This window comes from Pituophis catenifer, unplaced genomic scaffold (genome assembly GCF_029215685.1).
Source record: "Pituophis catenifer annectens isolate HBS135680 unplaced genomic scaffold, rPitCat1.0.hap2 SCAF_12, whole genome shotgun sequence".
NCBI lineage: Eukaryota > Metazoa > Chordata > Lepidosauria > Squamata > Colubridae > Pituophis > Pituophis catenifer.
The window spans coordinates 12,148,054-12,174,507 of record NW_027256892.1 but is presented as its reverse complement, the minus strand read 5'-3'; the positions used below and the strand labels follow the sequence as shown (position 1 = coordinate 12,174,507).

Sequence of the window (26,454 nt, the reverse complement as noted above, 5' to 3'; positions counted from 1 at the left end):
ACCGTTGTTAAGTGAATCCCTGCGGTTGTTAACTTAGTAACACATTTGTTCAGTGAATCTGGCTTCCCCATTGCCTTTGCTTGTGGGATCACACGACCCCAGGACACTGCAATCGTCATAAATATGAGTCAGTTGCCAAGCGGCCAAATTCTGATCACGTGACCATGGGGATGCTGCAACAGTCATTAAGTGTGAAAAACAGTCATAAGTCACCTTTTTTCAGTGCCGTTGGTCACTAAATGAACTGTTGTAAATTGAGGACTGCATGTACAATCTAACAGAGCCAGTGTGATCAGTGTGGTCAGGATGCTGGAGCAGGGGTGGAAAGACCCAGGCTCCAATCTAGCCTCAACTGAGGAAGTTCATTGGATGACTCTGGGCCCCCCAAGATCTCTACCACCAACTACCTCCAGTTGGTTGAGAAAATAAGATCGTTGGCCTTTAAAGCAGTGGTGAAATCCAAATTATTTTACTACTGGTTCTGTGGACGTGGCATGGCTTGATGGGCGTGGCTGGGTGGGCGTGGCAGGGGAAGGATACTGCAAAATCTCCATTCCCACCCCACTCTGGGGCCAGCCAGAGGTGGTATTTGCCAGTTCTCCCAACTGCTCAAAATTACCGCTACTGGTTCTCTAGAACCTGTCAGAACCTGCTGGATTTCACCCCTGCTTTAAAGCGACTTTGACAAGGCTTCTCCTTCCTTTGCTCTGTCCATGTTTCAATCCTGCCTCAAAGCGGGGACCCAGAGGCCCAAACGACCACTTAAGAAAGGATCCTTTATGCACGTTTGTCAGGGGCTTTGGGGGTTGGTTCCCCTGGGCTTCGTGGTGTTGGAACAAGAAAAGTCCCCTGATGACCCCACCTTCCAAAGCTTTGCTCCAACCAGGGATTGCTGGCGACCCAGCCCATCCGGAGCCAAAGGGGACCAGGCTCCGCGGGCAGAAGGCCGGGGCTTCTCCGATCCTTGGTTTTTAACCGGGCCAGGTCGATGCCACGGAAGGCCAAGGCCAGCCCCGGAGGGAACTTTGGCGGCGGCCGGGCTGCCCATCTGGAAGCGTGACTCGGGCAGGGGAGGGGCGACCCAAGCGGCCAGCTCCCCTTCTCGCCCTGGCCCTGCCCGCGCCGGGGCGGGGAAACGGCCTTGAATCACCGGCGGGTGCCCGTCGCCTGGCCTCCAGCGGGGCATTTAAATGCCAGCCGGGATTCAGGCCGAAGCAGCGCCAGCCACAACCGCCCCCCGATCGCGCCCCTCCCGCTCCGAGAGGAACCCGCGCGGTCGCGTCCCGCACAACCAGGCAGCCAGCCAGCCAAGCGAGCACCCGGTCGGCCGGCAGCTCTTGGTGCGCCTCCTCCGCCTCGGCCGGCTCTCCTTCAGCAGCCATGCGGGCCATCCCTGCGCCGGGCATCCGCTTCCTTCGCTCCTTCTCCAGGGACAGCTGGTAAGAAGGGCAGCCGGCCCCCTCGTGGCCTCCAGCGGCTTCGGGACCCTCGGCGGCAACGGCGCCGGCTGGCTCTTTGGGGGCAGGGAGGGCGGGTGGCGGGGCAAGAGGTGGCCGGCCGGCCGGTTCGCCTGAAGGCGGGGCCAAGAGAGGCTCCTTCGCTCCCTTGTGTTTTGCTAGGCCTGGCCTGATCGCCCCCCCGGGCCTTAGCCGCTCCAACAAAGAGCCGCTCGCGGGGACGCAGCCCAGCTGCCCGCGGGGCGAGGCGGGAGAGAAGAGCTGCGGGCCGGCAACGTGCAAAGCAGCAGCGGGGCACGTGCCGGGGATGCCCGGCTGGCTCGCGACCGGCCTTTTCTGGGCAGTCGAGCGGCTGAAGGTCGGCAGAGAAGCGGCGCGTGTTAAAGGAGGGCGCCCCTGGACCAGCTTTCCCTTCCATTGTTCTCGAGAGATCCAGAACCTCCGCATTAAGGATCTGCTCGGGCCCTTCAGATGAAAGGATCTGAGGTCCAGCAGGGCTGGGCTGGGAGCCTCCGAATCCGATGCAGTTTATAGTCTCTCTCTAAGGAGAATCCATTCCTGGGTATCCCCTGCTTTCTTCTTTGGGGCACGAGGCGGAGAAAATCAGAGGACCTTCGTTTTGCTCTGGGATCTGTTTAGTGGAGCGAGGTGGGAGTGGATCACCCTGAGTTCAAGAGCCGGACTTGGGATAGGAAGGCTTATTGTGGTTTTGTGGGAAAAGGCTAGGATGGTGAGGAGTTATTGCAAATTTGGTTGATGCATTGTTATTACATTATATAATGTAATGACAATGAAAGCAACCAGATTGGCTATGTGGCTCCTGCAATGCCTTCAGATAGTTGATTATCTTGGAGGGAGAAGAGTCAAGACAGACCACCTTCCCCCTTCAGGTCAGTTGCAATTGAGAGTCCTCAAATGTCAAGGCATCTTCCAGCTGCAAACAGTGGGAGTTCCAGATACACAAAATGTGCAATCACAGATCAGTGTTGGGCTCCATGTCCAGTCTTTGCCACGTGCAAGACAAATAGTGATCTCAATTTCCATGGTGTATAGGCAGTCCTCGACTTAGGACCACAACTGAGACCTCAGTGTCAGCTGAACGGCAGGAAAACCATGGAGTGGTGGGGATGGGAAAGCAAGGCCTATCCTACATCAGATTTTGTAGGAAAGATCTTCCACCGGATCATAAAATTCATGTTACTTATTGCTTGTGAGGTTTTCCTTCAGAATATAAGAAGGCAGCCTTTCCTGAATGTCATTTCTCATATGTTTAGAAATTATTCCAAATGATTGGATGGGTGCAAAAATCATTATGCAGAAAAGATTCCAAAGAGAGCAATAATTGAGTTCCTGGTGGATAAGGATGGTTTTGCTCTGTGTTCCTAAAAGTTTTTTTTTTTATTTCCATTGAGATCTGTCTTAATCTGATTAACACCCTTTGCTGGTTTGACCACAAACAACAAGAAGTATCATTCTGTCTTGCTAACATTTTCTCAGTGACAGTAATGTCCACCGTCATATTCTTCCTTTCCCTCATCAGATTTTTGCCATTTCCAACAGTGTGGCATCTTTATGTAGTGCCTGCAATCTATACAATCTTCCTGGGTCAGCTAAGTTTTACCTAATTTTTGCAGGTGTCACAAGAATACAATCTGAGTTTGTGTGCCAGGGACTAGAACAGGTTATTGTGATTTATTTGATTGAGCCAAGGGATATCACATTAATTATCCGAAGATTTCACATCTCTCCATTTAATTACCCCAAACACAGTGATGATGATTTGTATTGGTAAGCAATTGCAATGGAAGTTATCCTTGTCTTCTGAGACTGGATTGTTCCAGTTTTGCCCTCATGCTGCATTTGTAAGTTGTGTGTGTTTACAAGATTGACAAGTCCCTCGTCTGTAGCTTTTCTGTACAACAGTGTAGAGCAATCAGGTCATCTCTCCCTGGTCTTGTTTTATAGAACGAACAGATCAAGCGTCTAATGAGAAATCCCAGACAAAACACTCAAAAAGAAAGCACTCAGGCATTAGTGGTAGGTTTTTCTAAGGGAGCAATTGCTGCTCATTTGAGTATGCACCTTCCACTCTCGAGGACTGGTGAGTAACTTGCATCTGGGATCAAGTTGTTATAGATGGAACACTAGAAAGGCATTCCTTTCATCTCACAATCGTTGGTTGTCAACAAATTTAGCACCCACACACCAGTAAGAGAGCAAACTGTGCTTGTAAGACTTGGGTGTGGCCTTCTCCAAACAGTGAAGCCAAACAACCAAACTTGTTTTTATTAGGAATTAGGCACATGCTTAAAAAAACAACTTGCTAGGTCTGATTAGCAATAGCACTTAGACTTACTGTACATACCGCTCCGTACTGCTTTACAGCACTGTTTGGATGGGTTACAATGTCAGCATATGCCCCCCAATAATCGGGGTCCTCATTTTACCAACCTCGGAAGGATGGAAGGCTGAGCCTATCTTGAGCCCGTCAGGATTGACTGTGAACAGATTTAGCCTGCAATACTGCACTCTAACGACTGCACCACCAGGAATGGTCTTTCTACAAATTTCAGTGACCTGTGTTCCTGTGCTAACAAGCCAAAAGACCCCGAGAAGCCCACAGACAGTGGTTTGTCATCATTGTTCCCCAGTAACCACCATCTAGAGTCAAAATACATTTCTGATTCTGAATGTAGCATAACATCCTTACAAATAGAAGCCATTGATATGTAAATATCTAAAAGCAGGAATGGAAGGAATGGGTCAGCTCTTCAAAACCCAAGAATTACCTGGTGCCCAGAGATTGTTAGTCATATTAAAACAGAGCCTTCTACATGAAGACCTTATTCCAAAGATCACCTGACAAGTGGAGCTATCATTTCATTTCAGGGACTGGGTTCTTTCCAGGCTGTCTTTGTTCTTTCTCTATGCATTGATATAGTTTCTTTGGGGCAGATCTTTCTCATTGTCAGCTGCAATCATCCTTACTATTTGCAACTTCCGCACTGGAATCCTCTAAAGAGATTAAGAAGCATATAAGATACAAAGAACATATATTGTAATATATTTGCACATCCTTATAATTTTGTTGCCACGGTTTAAACAGTTATCATTCAGCATGCCATTGTTTAATTTATTATTCAGATTTTGAGCCTGCAATGTAAGAACTATTTTTATATAAATACTAAGTTGCAGAGAGACACAATTGCTGTTCCCAGAAACATGAGGCAGAATGTGCATTCAACAGCCACCAAACCACACTGTCAACATGGAATAACAGCTAATAGCACTGAAACTTTATTGGGAATTCCATTGAGCTGTCCCTCCCATTTGCGTCATTCTAGACCTTCCTGGCTCATATTGGATTTTCAAGATCATTGCCAATCTTAAGCATTAGATCCTTTGCTCCTTATCAGTATATTCACATGCAGAGCTCTTAGGCAAGACGGTGATGCGTGGAAGCTGAATTAGACCAAAGGTCTATTTTCCTTCGGATCCTGTTTTGCACAGTGCCCAACCAGAAGTTTAAGCAGGCGGCAAAGACTGTGATTCTCTGCAGACTAATCAATGTTCTTCTCTCCATTTGCAAGTGTTGCCAACGTAATGCTGAGATCCAGTTTGACTTCTTTTGTGCTTAATTTCCTGCAAGCATAAAATGACTCATGTAATATTTGGATATTGGCTTTGTTTTAAGCACTTCTTCTTGGGGCTCCAACTCATGGAAGAAGGAAGGCTAGGAAATTTGGTGGTTGTTGTTGTTGCTATCACCTTCCCCAATCTCTCAAAAAATTTCAAAACTGCTGTTATTAATGGGAATTTTGTGAAGTTCAACACACTCGAAGAGCTGATACTTGTAGATTTGTTTCCATACTTTCTGCCATGAATCATTTGACTCCTACTTCATGCTGTTCTTCAGAGGATGTCCACCGATAGGTCTGTGGTCCTAAACTGGTGATCCCCAAATGACAAAACTTGTGTGATGATACCACAACAGTAAAGCACCTGAAGAAAAGTCAGCTTTGATTTTTTTTCTAGCCAAATTTGATTTTCACTATCCTCTTGGGACTGACTAAAACCAATCAGGTAGAGTTTTTGTCCCAGCCTAAATCCATTCAATTATCTTGGGCTATAACACTATCATACCCTCATCTCTTTATTAATTAATAGGAGTTAGGTTAGTGTGTGATGCAGTTGTTCTGGATTCCAAAAGGCCCAGTGACCTACCTTTGGCTTACAGAAAGTGCCATAATTAGACTGTCAATTGCACAAGAGTCGATACCTGTTAAAGAAAACTCTGGCTACCTGTGCACACTAAACTAAGGCAACATGTGGTTCGTTTGGCTTGTCTTAGTGATGTATGAGCCCAGCTGTTGTGCTTTGTGTGCTATTGTAACGGAAGGATAGTTCTGGCTTATTCAACCAAATACAGTTAATGTCATCATGTCTTAGAACAACCTGTTTACGCAGCAGATAAAATCCATTTTATCAACTCCAAACATCAATAGCTTTAACCTTTCAAATCATATTTTTATTATTTGGCATTAGTCGTGTATTATGAATTACATTTATTTTCCATTCAATCTTTTCAACTGGAGATACTAGATATGAGCATTTAAATCAGTTCCTTTTTTTTCCACACAAGAATCTCTAGCTCAAATGTCATAAATAGCCAGAGAGTATTAAGCAACACAAATGACCTGGTTTGTCTAATTGCCAAGGGCACAATTGAACAGAGATATAATAAGAGATATAATAAGAGTTTCAGGGGGGTTCCTCCTTGTAGTAGTTTTTATTCTTTCCCGATTTCCACCCAACTATAACGATATTTCCATCTCATTTTCTGCCAGATGCTGTCCTCATCCAACACAGATTTGAGCAAAAAGAGAAAAGTTAAAGGTCAGCGACGCAGGATAAATTACTCTGTTTTTTAAAATCTACAGATTTTTAAAGGACAAGCTCAATGAGACATAAAGATAGAAATATTTCCCAAATATTGGCTAAATGTTATATACAGTTGAACGAAGAACAACACATTATTTTTTTCTTCCTCTTGGCTATTACCCCCTGATAAATCTTCAAGTTATACATTATAAAGATCAAGTCTCATGTCACAAATCTTTTGGCAGCTCAAAACCACAGAAACAGTAAAGTGACATCTCCTAGAGAAGTAACTTTTTCAAGGGTTGAATGGATCCCATTTTAGATTAGGTTATAATTTGCTGAAATCTGGTTGGTTAAATAACCATAGTTGTTGATTCACAAATCTCACTTGACCTGCAAATAACAATTTACAAATTACAGGGGTTTCACTAACATGTTCAGTCCAAACCAAAGAAACCACATGACGATCTAGCATGCTATGTGAATTCAATTATTGCCTCTCAAGTTTCCTGTGTTTCAGATGACCTACTTTGATAAAGAAATTAGGAAAAGGTTCTGGCAGCTACTTCCTAAAATAGCTTGCCAGCAAAATTTGTTCTTTAGGAATCTATTCATTATATTCAGCTAGATGAATCACTTTTTAAACATGCCTTGCTAGCTTCTTCTGCATTCAGTCAGAAGCCCAAGTCACTGAAAATTTACAGAGCACCTAAAACAATGCACAAATTTTGCAGGTGTTATGTTTACCAACATAAGCATTTTATGCCTACTGCATATTTCTTATAATGAGCCTTGGCGGTGCAGCAGACTAAAGCACTGTCAAGTAACAGCAGCTGCCTGCAATTACTGCAAGTTCAAATCTCACCAGGCTCAAAGTTGACTCAGCCTTCCATCCTTTTGAGGTAGGTAAAATGAGGACCCGGTTTGTGGGGGCAATAAGCTGACTTTGTATAAAAAAGAACACCGCTGGGGGGGGGGGGCGAAAGCCCCACTAAGCAGGTATTTACAAAAGTATGAAGGCTATTGCTTAATGCATTGTAAGCCGCCCTGAGTCTCCGGAAAAGGGCGGCATATAAATCGAACCAATAAATAAATATCCTCCTTAATGCAGTGCTCCATCATATCTTATAATACAGAATGATGCATTTTAGGAAAACATGATGAGGATGAGGATGATGATAGATTAATAGAGTTGGAAGAGACCTTGCAGGTCATCTAGTCCAACCCCCCACCCAAGCAGGAGACCCTGCCTTATACCATTTCTGACAGATGGCAGTCCAGTCTCTTCTTGAAAGCTTCCAGTGATGAAGCTCCCACAACTTCTGAAGGCAACTTCTTTTTTTTTTTTTAAATAATCTTTATTTATATTTTCCATTAAAAACAAAGGAAGAACAACACATCATATAAATAACAAACAAGACATCACAACAGCAACAAACAAAAAAACAAAAACCAAAAAAGCAATCATACCTATAAACAGTACCTTAATCACCTAGTATTCGGTACTGTATATCTATACTGTATATCCAGAGAAGACAGAACATCTTGTATACCTTTATAAAACAATTAGGTCTATCCGACCTCACTTGTATAGTATAAGTTTCTCAATAGATATAATTCCTCATCTAATTTGGGTAACTTCTGATCCATTGGCTGATTGTTCCCACTGTCAGAAAATTTCTTATTTCTAGGTTGAATCTCTCCTTGATCAGTTTCCATCCATTATTCCTTGTCTGGCCTTCAGGTGCCTTGGCCCCTTGACCCCTTCCTCTCAGCTTGACCCCTTCCTCTCTGTGGCGGCCCTCAAATATTGGAACACTGCTATCATGTCTCTCCTGGTCCTTTACTTTTACCGCTAATTCTTCCAAACATAAATTGCTTTCTCCAGTGAATTCCCCCACATGACATGGTCAAACTAAGCAAGACAGTTGGAAAACATTTACCATAATTTTATTAGAATGTTATTCTGATTTATTTCTACCTTTTGGAGATATTCTGTATTCAGCTGCTATTCTATGTCTATAATCAGCCACTGATTTCGTATGCTAAACTTTTCTGGGCTATAATTTAAACCTTTAAAGATATACTTCTTTGTTACATCTATTATTTGTCTTGATATCTGTCTCATGTTCCAAGGGCACAAGGAAGGTTATGGAAATTTTACAATTAGTTAAATTAAACTTTTTTTAATCAAATTATCAGGCAATTTGAGATGAATGTTTAAAATGATACTCAGTTTCAAATATATCTATTTACTGCAAGAGAGAAGATCCCTTTTCAAAGTGGGAAAATCTTATCTGTAACGTTGTTTCTGTAAAGTGTAATAATGTATTCGTGACCTCTTGGGACACTAAAGTCGAGAGAAATGTTCACCTAAGACGCTGATTAAAACAGAAAGCAACAGAGAGGATTGCTATGGTTTTTAAGGACATTGATACTTTTGACAATTCTTTCAAGGATAAACATGGCAAACTTGGAGTTTTCTTGCCTGTTTATACAGGAATGTAACCTTAGCTGCTTTACTGCTCTCTATGCAGATCACCTTAAAGTTCAAGATAAACAGAATGAGCTGGCTGTATTTTCTTCTTGTCTGAAAGAAGACAAGTTGCCTACAAAACCTTAGGAGAGACACATGGATCAAAATTATCGCTATAACGGGGGTCATCCCTTTGTCCTGATGAGACCTCCCAAATGTGAAATGAAATGTTTGATTGAGTTTAAATATATATGGCTCTATCTGTTTGTGGAAAAATTTGAACTCTGAGTACTGTATAAAGTACTGATTTTTAAAGTCCTTCCAGACACATAGCCTTATTCAGAGTTTGCATGAGAAGGTTTATTTCCTCTAATTGAAGGCTTGCACTGAATTGTTTTGTCTGGCTGTGTTGAAGTACCGTAGTAGAAACAAGAAGCCCAATCATGAGTATTGACTCTTATCTTTATTATAAGATTCCAATAATAGAATCTTGCAAGACTGAAAGTATTTCTCCTCTCCTTTCCTTTTACTCTCCAGAAAACTAGGGAAGGGTCCCTTCTGGAATTCTTTCCATGTCCTCCTCTCCTTCTTTGGACTGAGATATATTTTACACCCTAGTTGTCCAATCTGCAACTCTTTCTCCTACCTCCTAAGGTCATTCCCATACCATTGCAGGTTGTAAGGGTATGTTCCCCAAACAACTGGATTTTTTAAAAAAGCTTCATCTGAAATCAAGGCACTTCCTTTTTAAAAAAAAACTGTTTCTTTTCATTACAATTGCATCTCTTTTCTCTCCAGTTAATGGAATGCAACCAGCAATGCTATATAGCAAGATTTCTTAATATTCTAAGGTAAAAATAGAGGAAAATAGGCCTCAGATGCATCAAATTCCCCCCTGTACTTATGTAGTATTTAAGACTGCAAGGAAATACTTGGCACAGAGAAGATACTGACCCTTTGAAGTTCTAGAGTTTTGGCCATGCTATGAAATTATGAATGGAGTGTTAATGTTTGTTCTTTCACCAATCACTGCCAGAGGCATCAGGGTACCCCAGTTATAGTGACCTAAATTCCTACAAGGCTTATACTGTATGAGTATATAACAGATGGGGAACCAAACCAACCAGGAATAATTTTGAGCCTGGAACTATTGAAAAGATGACCTCGACACACTACTCTTCTCCAACATTCCAGGGAAGTAATAAGAGAAAGGTCATCATCTGTAGGAAAAATGGCCATCGATGGAGATGATGGATTGAAGATCAGTTCTTTTGGAGGGCACCAGGTTGAGTCATCACCCATCCAACAAGTCACTAGACTACTTCAGGGCTTTCTGCTGTAGTGGATGTTTTGAGAGTCTGCATTGGCATTTTAGTGTGATTTAGTAATTGTGTGGTTTTATTTACATCTTGGCATGACGTTATAGTACATACTACAGGTACTTATGACCACAATTGAGCACAAAATTTCTGCTGCTAAGTGAGACAGTTATTAAATGAGTTTTGCCCCATTTTATGACCTTTTTTGCCACCGTTGTTAAGTGAATCTGGCTTCCCCCTTGACTTTGCTTGCAAGAAGATCACAAAAGGAGATCATATGACCCTGGGACACTGCAACCGTCATAAATATGAGTCAGTTGCCAAGCGTCTAAAATTTTGATCACATGACCATGGGGATGCCGCAGTGGTTGTAAGTGTGAAAAATGGCCATAAGTCACTTGTTTCAGTGCTGCTGTAACTTTGAATGGTTACTAAATGAAGTGTTATATGCAGTGGTGGGATTCAAATAATTTAACAACTGGTTCTCTACCCTAATGATTTCTTCACACTGGTTATATGTCGAGGACTACCTGTATGTCAACTTTCTTTGATGAGAGTCCTTTAGGTGACCTTTAAGTGCCAACCAACTCTGTCAAAGTAGACAGAGACAGCATAAAAACTAAATTTGATTTTATTCAATTGTCCTTTCAATGTAAATAAATTTGAAGTATTTAAATACCATCCATACAATTGCACTCTATGCATTTAATAATTTTCCTCTCCAGTTCACAATAACAGTGATTAGTTGGTTGCAACCTCTGGAGGCTCTAAGGCTTTATATGCAGGTATATGCAGGCTGAGGGGTTTCAACTTGTATAAACCTGTACAAAACCCACATCCTTCCTGTGTCAGATTTTTTCTAGCTCTTTAAAATGCTATGTTTTCTCCAGAATCTATTTGAATACCTCGATTTGGCCTGGAGGCAGAAGTGAAAGCAATTGTAGCAAGAAGAAAGAGAGCCAAGCTTGCACTTTCCTGAGAAGACCAAATAGGATTAATGGCCTCAACACAGAAAAAAGACACACTCTTAAATGTATAGTGAATCCAATGCTGTTACTAGCCACTCATTACTTCAACAATGTTGACTTTGAATAAACTGAATTCTATAAACAGTCAGGATCAACATTAAGATCCGGAAATCGTTCCTAGACACAATGGCTAAACAAACAAGAGGCACTTCAAAAATCTTAAAACCAGTTTTGTTCTGAAAAAATTCAGAACAAAATAAAACAAAGCAATAGTATGAGGATCATTTAAATACAGGAAGTTGATTTCTGCTTTCCCATTTGTTCTTCCACTTGAAAAGATCCTGTCAGCACTATCTGATGAAGAAATAACTTAGTTCAATTTTTTTTTCATACAGTTGGGAAGCATCTCTGGGTCTGTCTTTCAAAGATTGTCTCTTGGTTATCTTGGTTGATAAGATAAAAGAGCTGATAAACAAAAGCTCCCAAGAGGAGGCTGAAATTTGTTTTCTCCAAGGGCAACAGGAGCTAGCTTCCTCTTCTGCAGCACACAGAAGTCAACTTTCCTTGCATAGTTTAATTTCCATCTCCCCATGTGACTCTGAACATCTGCTTGCCCTGGCTTGCTTTGGAGAATGGAAAGATTCCAATGGAAGAAAATACTAAATATGTAGTTTAAGTTGAATTGTGGAGTTTTTGGTGCTCTCTGAGCTTGGTTTATGAAATTCAGAGAACACTAAAGACCTCACAAGGAAAGACTGTATTGCTCATTCTGTAAGAAAATAGAAAGGGGCAGACAAATTGGCTTACCTACTGTGTAATCTTTCCTCTTTACTTGCAGTTTTTGTACTCATTTACATGGATTCAGTCACACGGAAAGATAAACCAAAGGATCCTCATTTAATCCTGATATCTGAATCCAGCAGAAGAAATTTAATACAAACCAGATCTCAATTCTTAATACAAACCAGATCAATTTATAATACAAACCAGATCTCAATTCCATCCAAAAAAGCACCAAATATTCTGGAGCAGTTCGACTTGTAGGGTTAGGTTGAGCATTCTAGATTCCTTATCTTAGGAAAGGGAGAACAGCTAAGAAGGGACATTTAGTTATTCCCTCCATCTTCCAAAAATAACCCTTTTTTTTAAAAAAAAAAAATCCCATCATGGTAAGGCTACCACATCTTTCCCATTGCAAGGAAGTCACTCTAGATAGCAAGACTGCAAGTAAGGAAAATAATAAGGATACTGAATAGGGAAAAGAATAATTGCAGTGGTGGTTTTATTTGAGAAAATTCAAAATCTAGGATGTTGCTTGTTGGTTGTCAAACAGTTGGGATTTAAATAAACCTGAGATAAGTTGTGTATTAAAAAAAATGGCTGTAAGGAAAGACATTCCAGGGCATGGTATATAAGCAAAAGATGGACCTGGGATGTTGAATTCTAAAGAATTGATTTATAGGCTATGTTTTTTGAGTGCAAGGGGGGCAGAATCAAGGACCCATAGTCTGGATGTGCCAGCCCGGCAGACCAGATTGACAGCATGGGCCAGAGATTAGTGATGCCACTCTTGTCATTAGCAGTGGACTTAATTATTTCATAGAGCGCTGGTTTAAGCAAAGCCAGACCTTTGGTTCCCCTGTGTTGAAATGCTGAGTTGATTGAATGGTTGGTAAGTTTTAGAAAGGTTCCCCAAGAATATTTGGCAGTAATATAGATGTTTTGAAAATGGCATGTTCCTGCACTCTGACCATTGCTTGCGATGCGCAACTGAAGGAGAATTCGGAGCCTAATTCAAGGCAGCAAAGAGGCAAAGCTATTAGAACATGAACTGTTTCCAATTCCCAATAGAAACAAAAAAAAAATCACCTGTCCCCTGCTTTTTAGTAACTTAGCTCTAGAATTTCACTTGCTATGATGCCTAAGATGCTTTGGAGACCATCACTGCACCCTAAGCAGCCATATTGAATCTGGATACAAGCTGTCCTACTATTGGCGGACTTTAGGAAGCTAGTTAAACCTTAATCCTGCAGGTGCCTCTGTTAAGGAGTTATGCCTTAGTTATGCTGGAGAATCTTGGCCGTGTCCTTTATTGGTATACAACTATGAGGCGAATCTATGGCATGCGTGCTGGAAGTGGCATGCAGAGCCATGTCTCCGGGAACGCGAGCCATCGCCCATTGCTCTTCCGGGTTCCAGCGTGCTGGCCAGCTGGTCTTCACACGTGCGGGAGCACCAGAAACCAGAAGAGCAGCTGCCTGGTGTACATGCGCACGCCGGGAAGATGATCTTCCAGTTTCCAGCGCACGCATGCGCACCGGCCAGCTGTTCTTCGCACGAGCTCCCTTTTCGGCACTCAGTGCCACAAAGGTTCACCAACACTGGTATAAAACATTCAAGGGACTAGAAGCTGCAATTTTGAATGGAAGGCCAGGCTCTAAAAAAGTGGGTGGAGTCAGGACAAAGAACTGAGTAAGATGAAAACAAATATTTAGAACTTACTCTCACTTCTGTTCCATTCAGACTTAAGACTTGACAGCCCAAGTCCTACAAGACTCACAATTTATACAGTCCTGTGAATTGAGGCAGCCTTACTATGAAGTAGTCATTGATTTACCTCCTTCTGTAATGTACCTCTCATTCTCCTCATGTATATTTTTCATAGGTACCGGGGATTAATTCTGATGCTAACATTCCTGTGCTACACTACTTTTCATCTCTCACGGAAACCCATTAGCATTGTAAAGGTAGGTATAAGTAAAACCCAGGATGGAAGAGTGTATTTTAGGCATACAAGGACGAGAGACTCATTAGGTATTCAGATCAAGATCTTTACTATATTTGTCAACAATTTCCATAGAATAGACTGCACAAGTGTCAAACCTGTAGCGTCACGTTGCTGTCATGTGACGTTTCATGACGTTTTTCTCATTCGTGGAGCTGGGATGGGCGTGGCCTGTGCATGACGCATCCGGCCTGCGGGCCACCAGTTTGACAACCCTGGCCAGAGCATGTTGGCTAGGGAATTCTGGGAGTTGAAGTCCACACATCTTAAAATTGCTAAAGTTGAGAAACCCTGGACTAGAGAAAGTACTACTTCCCAGGAAATAGTCAGCGGTTTACCATGCATAGGGATACGAATGATCCCAGATCTCAGTACTTTCCGTCGTGCCTTGAAGACCTTTCTGTTTCACCAAGTCGGACTGGCATAAATTTTCAGTTTATCTAAATTCTACGGTGAGGATCTTAATTGATGAGCCAAATCGGTTTAATTATTTTAAATTATTTTTTATTTCACATTATATGTATGTTATTCTGATTGTTCACCACCCTGAGTCCTTCGGGAGAAGGGCGGTATAAAAATTAAATAAATAAATAAATAAAGGAGCCTGGATAGCTCAACAGACTAAAAAGCCTGTTATTAACATTCAGCTGTCTGCAATTATTGCAAGTTTGAATCTCCCCAGGCTCAAGGTTGACTCAGCCTTCCATCCTTTCTAAGGTAGGTAAATTGAGGACCTAGTTTGTGGGGGCAATAAGCTGACTTTGTATAAAATATACAAAAGTATGAAGGCTATTGCTTAATGCATTGTAAGCCGCCCTGAGTCTCCGGAGAAGGGCGGCATATAAATCAAATTAAAAATAAATAAATAAATAAATATTGCCTCCCCTGTTTCTCTTCAATTCCCAAGATTATAAATTCCTTGTTAACAGATTTATCCTTTTACATTCCTAAAATTCAATGTCGGTGCTGAATGATGTGCTCTCTGTCCTTTCTTTGATCAGAGCGAATTGCATTATAACTGTTCTTCACTGGGATTCAGGCCAAACAATGCGTCCAACAGCACCACGTGGTGTGATTGGAAGCCCTTCGGTAAGATACTCTTGATATTTGTTTTCCATCAAACCCACAATCCCCTTGGGTCATCAAACTGCTGTAGGACAGTCCTGGCATCTCCATCTATGGTGGAAAGGAACACAACCCCTGTTCTTCCTTGGTGGGTGATCTCATCTTTTCAATGTATTTTCCAAAGCTCTTCTTCCTGTCTGAAGAATTGGAGTAGTGTTTTATCTACTAAGGCTTTCTCTACAGCTTTTGGGCTGTAGCAGAAATCCTTTTCAGAAGTCAGACTGCTCATTTATGGCAGCCTTTATCACCACCTTAAGCATTGAACCAGTAGAGTCCATCCTTTCGAGTGTTCTGATGCAATGACTGATCTGAATCTTGACTTTGTTAAAATATTGTTGAGAGCCACCTAAAGTGTCCTTGACTTTGGAGATCTGGAAATTAGCAAATATTTAATTTTGTGCTATTCTAACCGCTTTCAGCAATTTGAGCAGTTTCACAGAGTTTTTAGGCCAAAGTGGGAGAGATTGCTACCTGTAAGGGTCATACAATTTCAAATAGATATTCTAATCTGAAGCTGCTACCCACTCAGCACTTTAGAAGCAATGACCTTGAGTCAGTTCAATTGATCTCATCAATTTGGATCCTGCTTTAATCTTGTGCAGGATTTAAAATGAGGATTGATTATTAATTTTCATCCAACCAAGTAATACTGTAAACATACGGAATCAGAAAACAAATCCTATAAAACCAAACTACAGCCCCGGAAATGTTAAAAAGGGCTCCTCATCTTTTATTCCCTTTGAATTAAAAAAGTTGGTGATTGACCAAATGTCTTTTGGCAGCAAAGTGTTTATTGCCAAATCCAGAATGGGGGAAATCAGGTGCAAATAAATCTATTTAAATACATGTTTGCAGTTGGGAATCAGACTTTAGAAGTCAAAGCTAAGGACCACGTGGGCTTTTTATGGATGTATTTCATTGTGGGAAGTCTGTCCCATCTTTTTCCCAATGCTTTGAGAGGCAAGCCTTGTTCCCAGGGTTTTTTCCCCCCACACCCCAAATATTACCTGTTTAAGTTCTGGAAACTGTAAATTGCTTTTTTTGCTGTTTGATAAAAGACCTTCAATGCACGCTGTGGTTTTTTCCCCCCAGATCAGGATAACTACAAAGAACTGTTTGGAGCCCTGGACAATGCTTTCTTGGTTGCTTATGCAATTGGGATGTATATCAGGTATGTATTTCAGGGGAACCAATGCTCTGCAATGCCCAGAAAAGCAGTAAGGAGTAGGAAGACCAAGGAAACAAGATCTGAAATAAGAATAAGAAAAAGACCATTCATTATAGGCCTCAGGTTTGCTTTCCACTGCAGACCTCATTGGACATCTGGTTCCCCTCTGCAATTAGAATCAGTGTGGAAAAATAGAATCCCTTCTGTTGGCTGGGAATTTTGGGAGTTGAGAAACTTCCCATCTTAACCATCTTAAAGTTGCCATAGTTGAGAAACGCTGGTCTGGAGCCTCTCTGCACTCAGGGTGGTGTTTTCCTTCATAAAGACATTTGTATTGGACTTTGCTTTAGCAAGGCAATTTGTTACCGATAGTTTCACTGTTACTTTTGTCGTCATTTGTCATCAAGGTTTGTTTTTGGTTGACTTTTACTGATAGGGCCTTTCCATAATCAATTGCTTCAACAATTTGTCATGGAGAGCGTCAGCAACTTGGCACCTTGACTTGGTGGCTCAAGTTGATGGTTTGAAAACATCCTGTGATCTAAGAGGTGCTCTTAGGGCATATCTATAATGTTTGATTACACGACAACTGTCGACCACATTCAGGAGCAATCAACCCACTTCTCCACTCTGTAGAAAAGTAGTTCAGAGATAGAAAATTCCCTTAACTGGGGTTACAATGCCAGGCAGATAAGAAATCGGTTAATGGAGAGCCTGAAATGTCAACAGGACTCTTGTCAAGATGATAGATTCTGTTTACTGAGAACTAAACAGACCCTTTGGTCACCTAAGTGGTTATTAAAGAGCTTCATAGGGTATTTGGAAGGTTATTGATACGTCATAATTGTGTAGGCTGATTAAAGGGAAAGTTGTTTGGCTTAGAGATGGAAGGCCTGCATTGTGTACAATAAACCCAGTTTCCTTCTCATTAACTGCAGTTCAAACTGTGTTGTGTTTTTTAATCTTCATTTTGTCTTTGAGGCCCTTCCTTCCTTCCTTCCTTCCTTCCTTCCTTCCTTCCTTCCTTCCTTCCTTCTCTCCGTTTTAACTTGTATGTACAAGGCCAATTCCTTAGTCCCAAAGGCAAAACAGTTTGGCTTTTAGCTGACACAGAAAGAAAGCACAGGTGAAATTAGGGCATGTCCTTAAGGGGTTTAAACAAATCTGCTTGTTGTTGTGGCGTAACAAGCATCTGCCTGCAGAAACAGTATCATTTTGGCTAACAAATGCCTAGGACAAAACATAGGAGGAGCAGAGAGACAACCACAGTCTAACAAGGCCTGGGGCCAGTGATGACTGGCTTCATATCTCACACTGTGTTCATGGTTTTCTGAAGATGACACAATTGAAAACTATATATTCCACCATAGTTCAAAATCTGTCTTGCAGTCAAGGTATATCAGTTCATACATCACATTCAGTCAAGATCAGATGAATCATGTAGTGTCTTATGTAATAGGAAAACCCACCTTTTTTGGTTGGTAAAACAATGCTGCTTACAATAATGTCAGAATCAAATCTCTGTGGCTTTTCAATAAACCTAGTTGAAATAAACCATTGCATGAAACATCAACCCAATTCCACATAGCTAAGGTTTGATGACTTTCAAACCTTCTCCGGGTCCAGAATCCTATAATTTTGCACTGATAGGAAACTGTGATAACAAACTGTGATTTAAAAATCTGTCTATTCTATTTTCCCACAGCGGGATTTTCGGTGAGCGTCTTCCTCTGCGCTACTACCTTTCTGGAGGCATGTTACTGAGTGGTTTATTTACTGCCTTATTTGGATTGGGCTATTACTGGAATATCCATCAATTATGGTACTTTGTGTTTGTACAGGTAAGGAGTTTGATCTCATCTGCTAATCAAGTTCTCTCCAGATTTTATATGGGGTGGGCAGGCTCTGGTCAACCCTACTCAAATTGTGCACCAGCATCTTGAGGCATTTTTCATTCAGGGTTTCCCATTCATGCCTTTTCCTCCTTCTACCATTAAGAAAGGGAAAAAAATAACAACAAGCAACCAAGGACCTCTGTTTTGATTTCCCATCAGGAACCAAAACAACCCTAGCACTCAGAAAGACATGGTCTTCTTTTTTAACCATGTCTCTTATCAGGGATTGGTGGCCATCAGTGCTATCATTCATTAGAAGTTCTATTGTACCTTCTGATCATCCAAGACAGTGCCAGAGCCCAACTTCAGAGAAGTACTTTCTTAGGCATGGCCATGTCACACTTCCTCTCTACCCTTCTTGATTCCTTGCCTTGGGTTGCAGCTTAGTCTTGTTCTTGTGGGTTTTCCCTATCCCTGCCGTGTCATAGGAAACTGGAACACAGAGATGTTCAGGTCTGTGGGTGAAGCAGTCACATGCATTAAAGGCTGGACAAAGAGAAAGTCGATATATTTAGCCCCTGGAAAGAATTAGGGAAGGGATGGAATCTGATTTTCCATCCAAGGCTCATTTGTGTATATGAGGCACATGCTCACTCTGGATGAGGTGTTTCCAGATGGTGTCTGGCCACTCTAGTCCCATGTTTATTTATAATTTAAAAAAATCATGATTCAGGAATATTCCTTCTATGTACCCTCCTGTTTGTGAGAGCAGTGACCCTGTGGCTTTTCTCTTAAGTTTATCTGCCCACTTCGCTTTTTTAAAAAAAAAACTGAAATTGAATGAAAGTTGTGATCAAAGGCAATGTGGAATCTTCCTCTGTTTCTTCCTTCATGGATTTTTTTTAAAGCTAGAAAAAAGTTCTCTATTTAGAGAGAGAGAAAAAGAACTGAAGAAATAATGACTGACTAGTAGAAGATGGTGATGACATATATATGCCATGAATGAAATAATTCACTTTGCCTAGTCTAATTCATGATAGTAACTGTAGCAAAACATGTGGTTTGTATGCAGCCCATAATTAAAATACTCTTGGTGTCCCATATCCAGTTTTCCATTGAATTACACCTGAGACTATTATCCTTGAATAATTCCTATGAATCATTCCATCATTTCGCCTCGTTGTTTCACTCTGTGGATGTGGGCCAGATTTTGCCACCTGTCAACACAAACCCAGTAGCTGAAACTATCAGAAAGTCAGACCAAAACCTGCTGCCCTCCTCCTTAAAAACTCCAAATGCTGCCTTTTTGATGTTACGTATGTCTTCTGATTCTACTGGGACTGGGCAGCTTCCTACATTAATTACCAATCATTTTTTTAAATTTAAAAATATAAACCAAAGGAAAAAACAGCCTCCAGACGCCACACACCCCTCCAAACTCCTAACTGAGTTAGACGCCACTCTAACTCAGGGCTTGGCAGAAGATAGATCTTTTGTCAGCCTTTCTAAGTAGATCAGACAGGAAACACAACCAGATGAAACGGAGTCTTGCAAGTCTGAAAGTACAGATCTCCTGCCCTCCCTTTTTGCAGCCTGATAAATTAGGAAGGATTCTTACTGAGCTTATTTTTCTGCCCTCTGCCATTATGTAGTTGTGGGTTTCTTACAGTTGTACCTGATCATTCCCTAGGCAGCATCTCTCCACCCCCAGCTCCTGATCATTCTAAGCTTTTAAGAATTTTTGGAATAAGATCCAATGAATCTCTTGGGTGTGGAGGTGGGCAGGTGTTGTTCCAGAGAGCAGGCACTGCAACAGCGAAGTCGTGCTTATTAGACCTGTTGATGGTCTTCTACCTCCACGAGAACTTTGAAACAGGAAGAGGTGCAAAGTTCTTTTTTTCACTGAGCTCTGAAATAAGGGGATGGATGGCTTTATGCACGGTCCAGAGACTAGGCCATCCATACACTTAAAAAGGGCAGCCACACGCATAAGGCCATGTCCATTTATAAATGACCTCTGCTGTCTATTGCTATGTAGAAACAAGAAGCAGGATTTGACAAAGGCAGCAGCTGGAGGTTTGGAGGAGGGGCTGTATTAGGAAAAGGCTGGTTGAGGAAGAAGGGAATGACATTTGATGTTTGTCACTTGCTGCAAAAGAGCCCCTGCTGAGTCACTCAACCGCAGCTGTTGGAGAAGGAAGAGGAGGAAGAATGCTGCAGCCACTACAAAGCAGGGACTATGTAGGCCCGGAAAGTTGTACCAAGATCTGCCATGGCTGCTTCATCAGGCTGATAACCTCCTAGGTCAGGGGTCTCCAACCTTGGCAACTTTAAGACTTGTGGACTTCAACTCCCAGAGCTTTGCTGGCTGAGGCACTCTGGGAGTTGAAGTCCACAAGTCTTAAAATTCCCAAGGTTGGAGACTCTTGACCTAGAAACCCCTGAGGAACCCAGTGCTGGCCAGTGCAGTGGCCTTGAGCAAGCTCCCTTTCCAGCCAAGTTAAGGTGGGGGGAGCATTGGCTGATATAAATCAGACCAAACCAGTTAACTAACATCCTGATCTAACTTTCCCATTTGGGGCTGGAGAGCAAGAGGACAGGAGCAATATCTAACTGGTGCTTTGGAGATCTGCCCACCTCCTACCTGTTTTCTAGATCTCCTGCCTCCCCCCCTCCCCCAATCAAAGTGGCAACTACAGCACTCTTCCTTCCCTCTTTTTCCCTCCAGAATATCATTCAGTGAGCTCTAGTTGGCTGTGACGCAGGGACTCACTCCCTGCTATTTTTGTAGCCTGTTAAGCAAGAAGTCCCAAGTTTTTCCACCCCATTGCCAAAAACTCTTAGTGATTTGACATGATTACATTTTTCCACTCACACATTTTCCGTCTGGTTACTTAGTTAGCTATTCAGTCAGGGAATGTCTGTCTCCCATTTAGGGTCAATGGGTGGGCGGTGGGGATTGGCCTCATCTTTGCTTTCCCCGCCTTCCTTTTTTCTCTCTTCCAACAGCAGTTCTGGTGGCCCACTATGTAACTTCTTACTTGCTTCTTGAAAGTTTATGCTGTCATCGCATGTTAATCTTTAGGATGTTCCAAGACATTTAGAGCAGGGGTCTCCAACCTTGGCAACTCGAAGACTTGTGGACTTGAACTCCCAGAGCTTTGCTGGCTGAGGAATTCTGGGAGTTGAAGTCCACAAGTCTTCAAGTTGCCAAGGTTGGAGACCCCTGATTTAGAGTATTTTTCCTTGTAAAAGATTAAAAACTCTCCCTCTCTAGAATCAGCTTTATAGGTAGTCCTCAACTTACAACAGTTTGTTAGTGACTATTCAAAGTTACAACAGCACTGAAAAAGGTGACAACCATTTTTCACACTTATGACCATTGCACCCCCCCCATGGTCATGTGATCAAAATTCAGACGCTTGGCAGCTGACTCATATTTATGATGGTTGCAGTGGACACGTGGTCACCTTTTGCAAATGTCTGATGAACAAAGTCAATGGGGAAGCCAGATTCACTTAATAATCTTGCTGCTAACTTAATAACTGCAGTAATTCACTTAACAACTGTGGCAAGGGAAGTTGTAAAATGGGGACAAATTCACTGATCAGCTGTCTCACCTAGCAACAGAAGTGTTGGGATGAATTGTGGTCGTACGTTGAACACTACCTGTATATGTCTGTGTATGTGAGAGAGAGTGAATGCATACATGTAAAAAGCAAGTCCTTCAGCAGTTAATTGGTTTTCCCTCTCATGCCCTCTATTAGATCCTGAATGGCTTGGCTCAGACAACCGGTTGGCCATCAGTGGTGACGTGTGTCGGCAACTGGTTTGGAAAGGGGAAGTGAGTTTGGTTTCTTCATGCCTTGCAGATTGTTGTTTGCTTTCCAATCTCGGTTGCTTCATCTCCATCCCTAGAAGGAAGTCTTTGATTTGTTCCCACACTGACAGGAAATGCAACCCTACACAGTTAAATGGGACAATGGTTTGATTGATTTCCTGGTATCTTCTTATACTTTGCATGCTGGCCCTGTGATTTCTGCCCTAAAGGAGACCTGCCCTTTTTGATCTCTGCAGTGACTCTGTGACAGGGGTTTTATCACGGTTCATTGGAAACCAGCTGATAAAGTGTGATTGCTGGGAAGTGACTCGAACCCGGATCGCTCAAATCCAAGCTGAACTGCATGTTATCCATTGTACCACATGGCTTTCAAATGGGGTGCAAGGCTGCCCCAGTTTTCCAGCCCCCAGAGCTGCATTTGGCCTTTCAATGTTATATAAAGGATATAGGATACAAGATAAGGACAGAGTTGGAGCCAGAACACAAATTAAACAATACTTAATTTAATTCATTTTTTGCTTTCTTTAAAAAAAATAATATGTGCCATCCAGGGGTGGGTTCTACTTACCTTTACTACCGGTTCACAATGGGGTCGCTCACGCATGCAGGCGCTCTTCTGCGCAAGCGCAGAAGCATTTTGATGACATCGGGGTCGGTGGGTGGAGCCTCCCGCCGGTTTTACTACTGGTTCTGTAGAACCGGTGTGAACCAGGGGCAACCCACCACTACTGCCATCCAGATATTTGGGGCATCAGTTATCAGCCCCAACCAGCATAGTCAGTGGTATAAGATTGTGAGAGCTGTCAGTCAAAAATTCTGAGAAGTTTACCTGTAGGTTGAAGCATTGGTCCAAACTGCCAGAGAGATCTCATGAAACGAATTCCCACAAAGTGCTGAACCATAATGTGTGGGTTCCCATCTGCCTCTGAGAACTAAGTTTTAAAAAAACCAGAAATTTACAGTATGTCTTTTGTTTCTTGCCAGGCGAGGTTTAATCATGGGCATCTGGAATTCACACACATCTGTCGGAAACATCTTGGGGTCCTTGATTGCTGGCATCTGGGTCTCCAAGGCATGGGGACTGTCCTTCATTGTACCTGGAATCATTATAGCCTTCATGGGTGTTCTCTGCTTCCTGTTCCTCATTGAATGTAAGTCTTGTCTGAAACATAACCAGATATTTTTTAGAATAGGATAGGATAGGAGGGGAGGGGAGGAGAGGAGAGGAGAGGAGGGGAGGGGAGGGGAGGAGAAGAGGAGAGGAGAGGAGAGGAGAGGAGAGGAGAGGAGAAGAGAAGAGAAGAGAAGAGAAGAGAAGAGAAGAGAAGAGAAGAGAAGAGAAGAGAAGAGAAGAGATGGAAGGGACCTTGGAGATCTTCTAGTCCAATCCCCTGCTCAGGCAGGAACCCCTTTACCATTTCAGATAAATGGTTGCCCAATCTCTTTTTCAAAACTTCCAGTGTTGGAGCATTCACAACTTCTGGAGGCAAGCAGTTCCACTGATTAATTGTTCTGTCAGGAAATTTCTCCTTAGTTCTAGGTTGCTTCTCTCCTTGATTAGTTTCCATCCATTGCTTCTTGTCCTGCCTTCAGATGCTTTGGAGAATAGCTTGACTCCTTCCTCTTTGTGGCAGCCCCTGAGATATTGGAACAATGCTATCATGTCTCCCCTAGTCTTCCTTTTCATCAAACTAGACATTTTGCATGATAGGAAATGAGATTTACTTTGGTGGTTTGGTGATGGACAGTGACAGTGGCCTGACTTGTTGCTGGGGTAAAAAGATTTGCTGCTGTGTTTTTCTTAAATGTCTGTGCCCGCTGGGAATATTGCAGTTGCTCGGATTAAGCTTTATCATAAGGGTGCTTTGTGATATTGTCACAAAGCCTGTTCAGAATAATGTTAATATTCCTTGCCTCCAGCCCAGCATCTTCTTAATAAAAGATAACTTTTAATTCTAGCAATCAGGATTCCCAGGATGATGTATTGTAACCGACTTCCTCCTGGCTCCCAAAGTGAAAAATATGTGGAATGGGGTTAAAACCCTTAATTTCCCCTTCAGCAGAGATTGACCCTGAAAATTACTTTTTTAACTGAAATATCTGCAGTGCTAAATATCTTAATATGATCCAGGGGAGAAAAAAAAAATCCAGTTCAAATGAATGTCATCTAACTAAAACTAGGGTTTTTGCTAGAGAAATGATAGGTAAATAATATTTAATCTAAATATGTGTAAATAACACATTGTGTCAGGCTGAATCAGTTTCTCAAATTGCAAAAAAAAAAAAAATGAACAAAAATGCTACAGATTTAAAGAAAAGTAATTGTCACATTTTGGATCATGCAAGCCATAACTGTCATAACATCAACATGGAGAAATATCTTGATGATGTGCTAATGAGATCAGCTCAGTTGAATGAGGGCTTCTAATGTTTTTTATTTCATGGACCACATTTATTTAAGTGGCTGTCACCACCTAGTGGCAAGTAAGAACATCACTGCATTCTTTGCCAGAAAATTACTTTGATACATGTATTTTACCAGGAAACATAGATAAGACAGGCATGAAAAGTCAGCGTCCTCCTGAGCATATCCATGCACTCAAAATCCATTGGTGATGTCCATTTTGCTCTCCAGTTTCATGGAGACCTCACCCGAACCATAACTGAATTTGTTGTTTATTATTTATCATTCCTTTATCTACCATATGTACCTTTATACCTTTTGGCAGCCCCTACTTTACCATCTGTTGGAGACATCATTAATTTCAAGTGAAATATGCTTTTTTTTCCCATGTCTTCCAGATCCAGAAGATGTTGACTGCAGCCCTCCTCTTCACCATGTAAGTTTTATCTGGGAATAAGTACATTTTATTTGTCACATGACCCCCTTATGACTGCAACCATCATATGTACATGCCATTTGCCAAGTGTCCACATTTTGATCATATGGCCATGGGGGGTGCTGCAATGGTATGTGTGTGTGTGTGTGTGTGTGTGTGTGTGTGTGTATACATATACATATATATACATGTGTATATGTATACATATATATACATATATATACATATACATGTGTGTATACATATACATATATATATATATGTAGGTCTTTGGTTATTCGGGTCTTCTCCCACGTAAAATTGGAAGTGTCTTGGCGACGTTTCGACGAAGTCTCATTCGTCATCTTCAGGCTGGTGTTCTCGGCTTCGTGCTTCTTGCTCCTGGAAGCACGAAGCCGAGAACACCAGCCTGAAGATGATGAATGAGACTTCGTCGAAACGTCGCCAAGACACTTCCAATTTTACGTGGGAGAAGACCCGAATAACCAAAGACCTACATACAAACACCCGCGAAAACCTGAGAATATATATATATATATATATATATATATATATATATATATATATATATATATATGCACCCCCCATCGTTACATGATCAAAATATATATATGACTTATGACTGATGAAGATATATATGTTTATTTTTATACAGGAGACCAGTTCTGATGAGAAAGGTCTGGAGGCAGGACATTCCATCAGCGACGGGAGCCTGAATGTTTCTACCAACAGCCGAGAAAACATCATTGACATGGTGGAACATGCCAAAGACTCTGGGGAGGACCGAGAAGCCATCAGTTTCATTGATGCCCTCAAGATACCTGTGAGTGCAGTCCTTACTAGTAAGCTGTCAAACACTGTTGGCCAAAGAGAAGGCTGAAAGAATGGATGTCCAACTTGCAACTTGTGGATGGCAGTCTAGACCTACTTAGAATCCACAATGACATCAAAGTGAGTTCAGTATGTCATGATATCATCATGCAAATGATGTAGTTAAAACAGTTGCAGGCTGATGTCATGACCGGGGATTTCATTTGCTTCCCAACCAACACTTATGTATGATAGTTTGATTTTGGTCTAAACCAAGTGCAGGGGGTATGCTTAGCCTTTCTCTCCAGATACAGACCTCAGCTCTGTCAATCATTTTTTTCTTCCTTGGAATTTTTCCCAACAGGAAACCAATTTAAAACGATCATGCCAGCATCTTTAGTACAGTGGATCTAATAGCAGCTGCAATGCTAGTAATGATTTTGAATCAAATAAGATATTCACTCTCAGTGAGCGGCATGGTGGCCTAGAAGTGGAAACACTCACCTCCCACTTGGAAGGTTGAGAGTTCAATTCTAGGCAGTGATAGATGTTTTCTATCAGGGTGCAAAGAGAAAATATTTGTTGAGAACTCCACATAGGCATCAGGAAGTAAATGCTAGCTCCATTCTGTTGTCCCGACTCCAATCTGAAGCAAGGGATTTCAAGGTTGTAAAAAGGAAAAAAAAGATATTCACTCTTAGCAAGTTTTTCTTTGGGCTGGCGTGCAGGTCAGATGAAGGAAGATTAAATGTGATGGAAGGCAAAAGGTTGGATCACTTCTCCGCTGTGGTTGTCCTGACTTAAATTAGAGCATCTCTTAACAAAAATAAATGAATCAAAGGATTGCCTGTAAGACTAGTTTAGGTTTTCCCCCATGTTTTATTACTCAAATTAAAATTCAAAAATCAACAAGCTTCATTTAAGAAGGGTGAAACAGGAAATCAGGAAA

The 26,454-nt window shown here is 41.9% G+C and overlaps 1 protein-coding gene across 1 annotated transcript in view; it reads left to right on the top strand.

Moving 5' to 3' along the window:
- Positions 1–779: 779 nt before the first annotated feature.
- Positions 780–26,454, top strand: part of SLC37A2 (solute carrier family 37 member 2) — a 37,486-nt gene continuing 11,811 nt past the window's right edge. Inside the window, 10 exon segments of the mRNA XM_070952273.1 lie at positions 780–1,066; positions 1,068–1,439; positions 13,767–13,848; positions 14,888–14,975; positions 16,104–16,182; positions 17,885–18,020; positions 21,782–21,858; positions 22,840–23,006; positions 24,658–24,695; positions 25,351–25,518. Of these exon segments, the coding sequence (XP_070808374.1) occupies positions 780–1,066; positions 1,068–1,439; positions 13,767–13,848; positions 14,888–14,975; positions 16,104–16,182; positions 17,885–18,020; positions 21,782–21,858; positions 22,840–23,006; positions 24,658–24,695; positions 25,351–25,518 (1,494 nt within the window).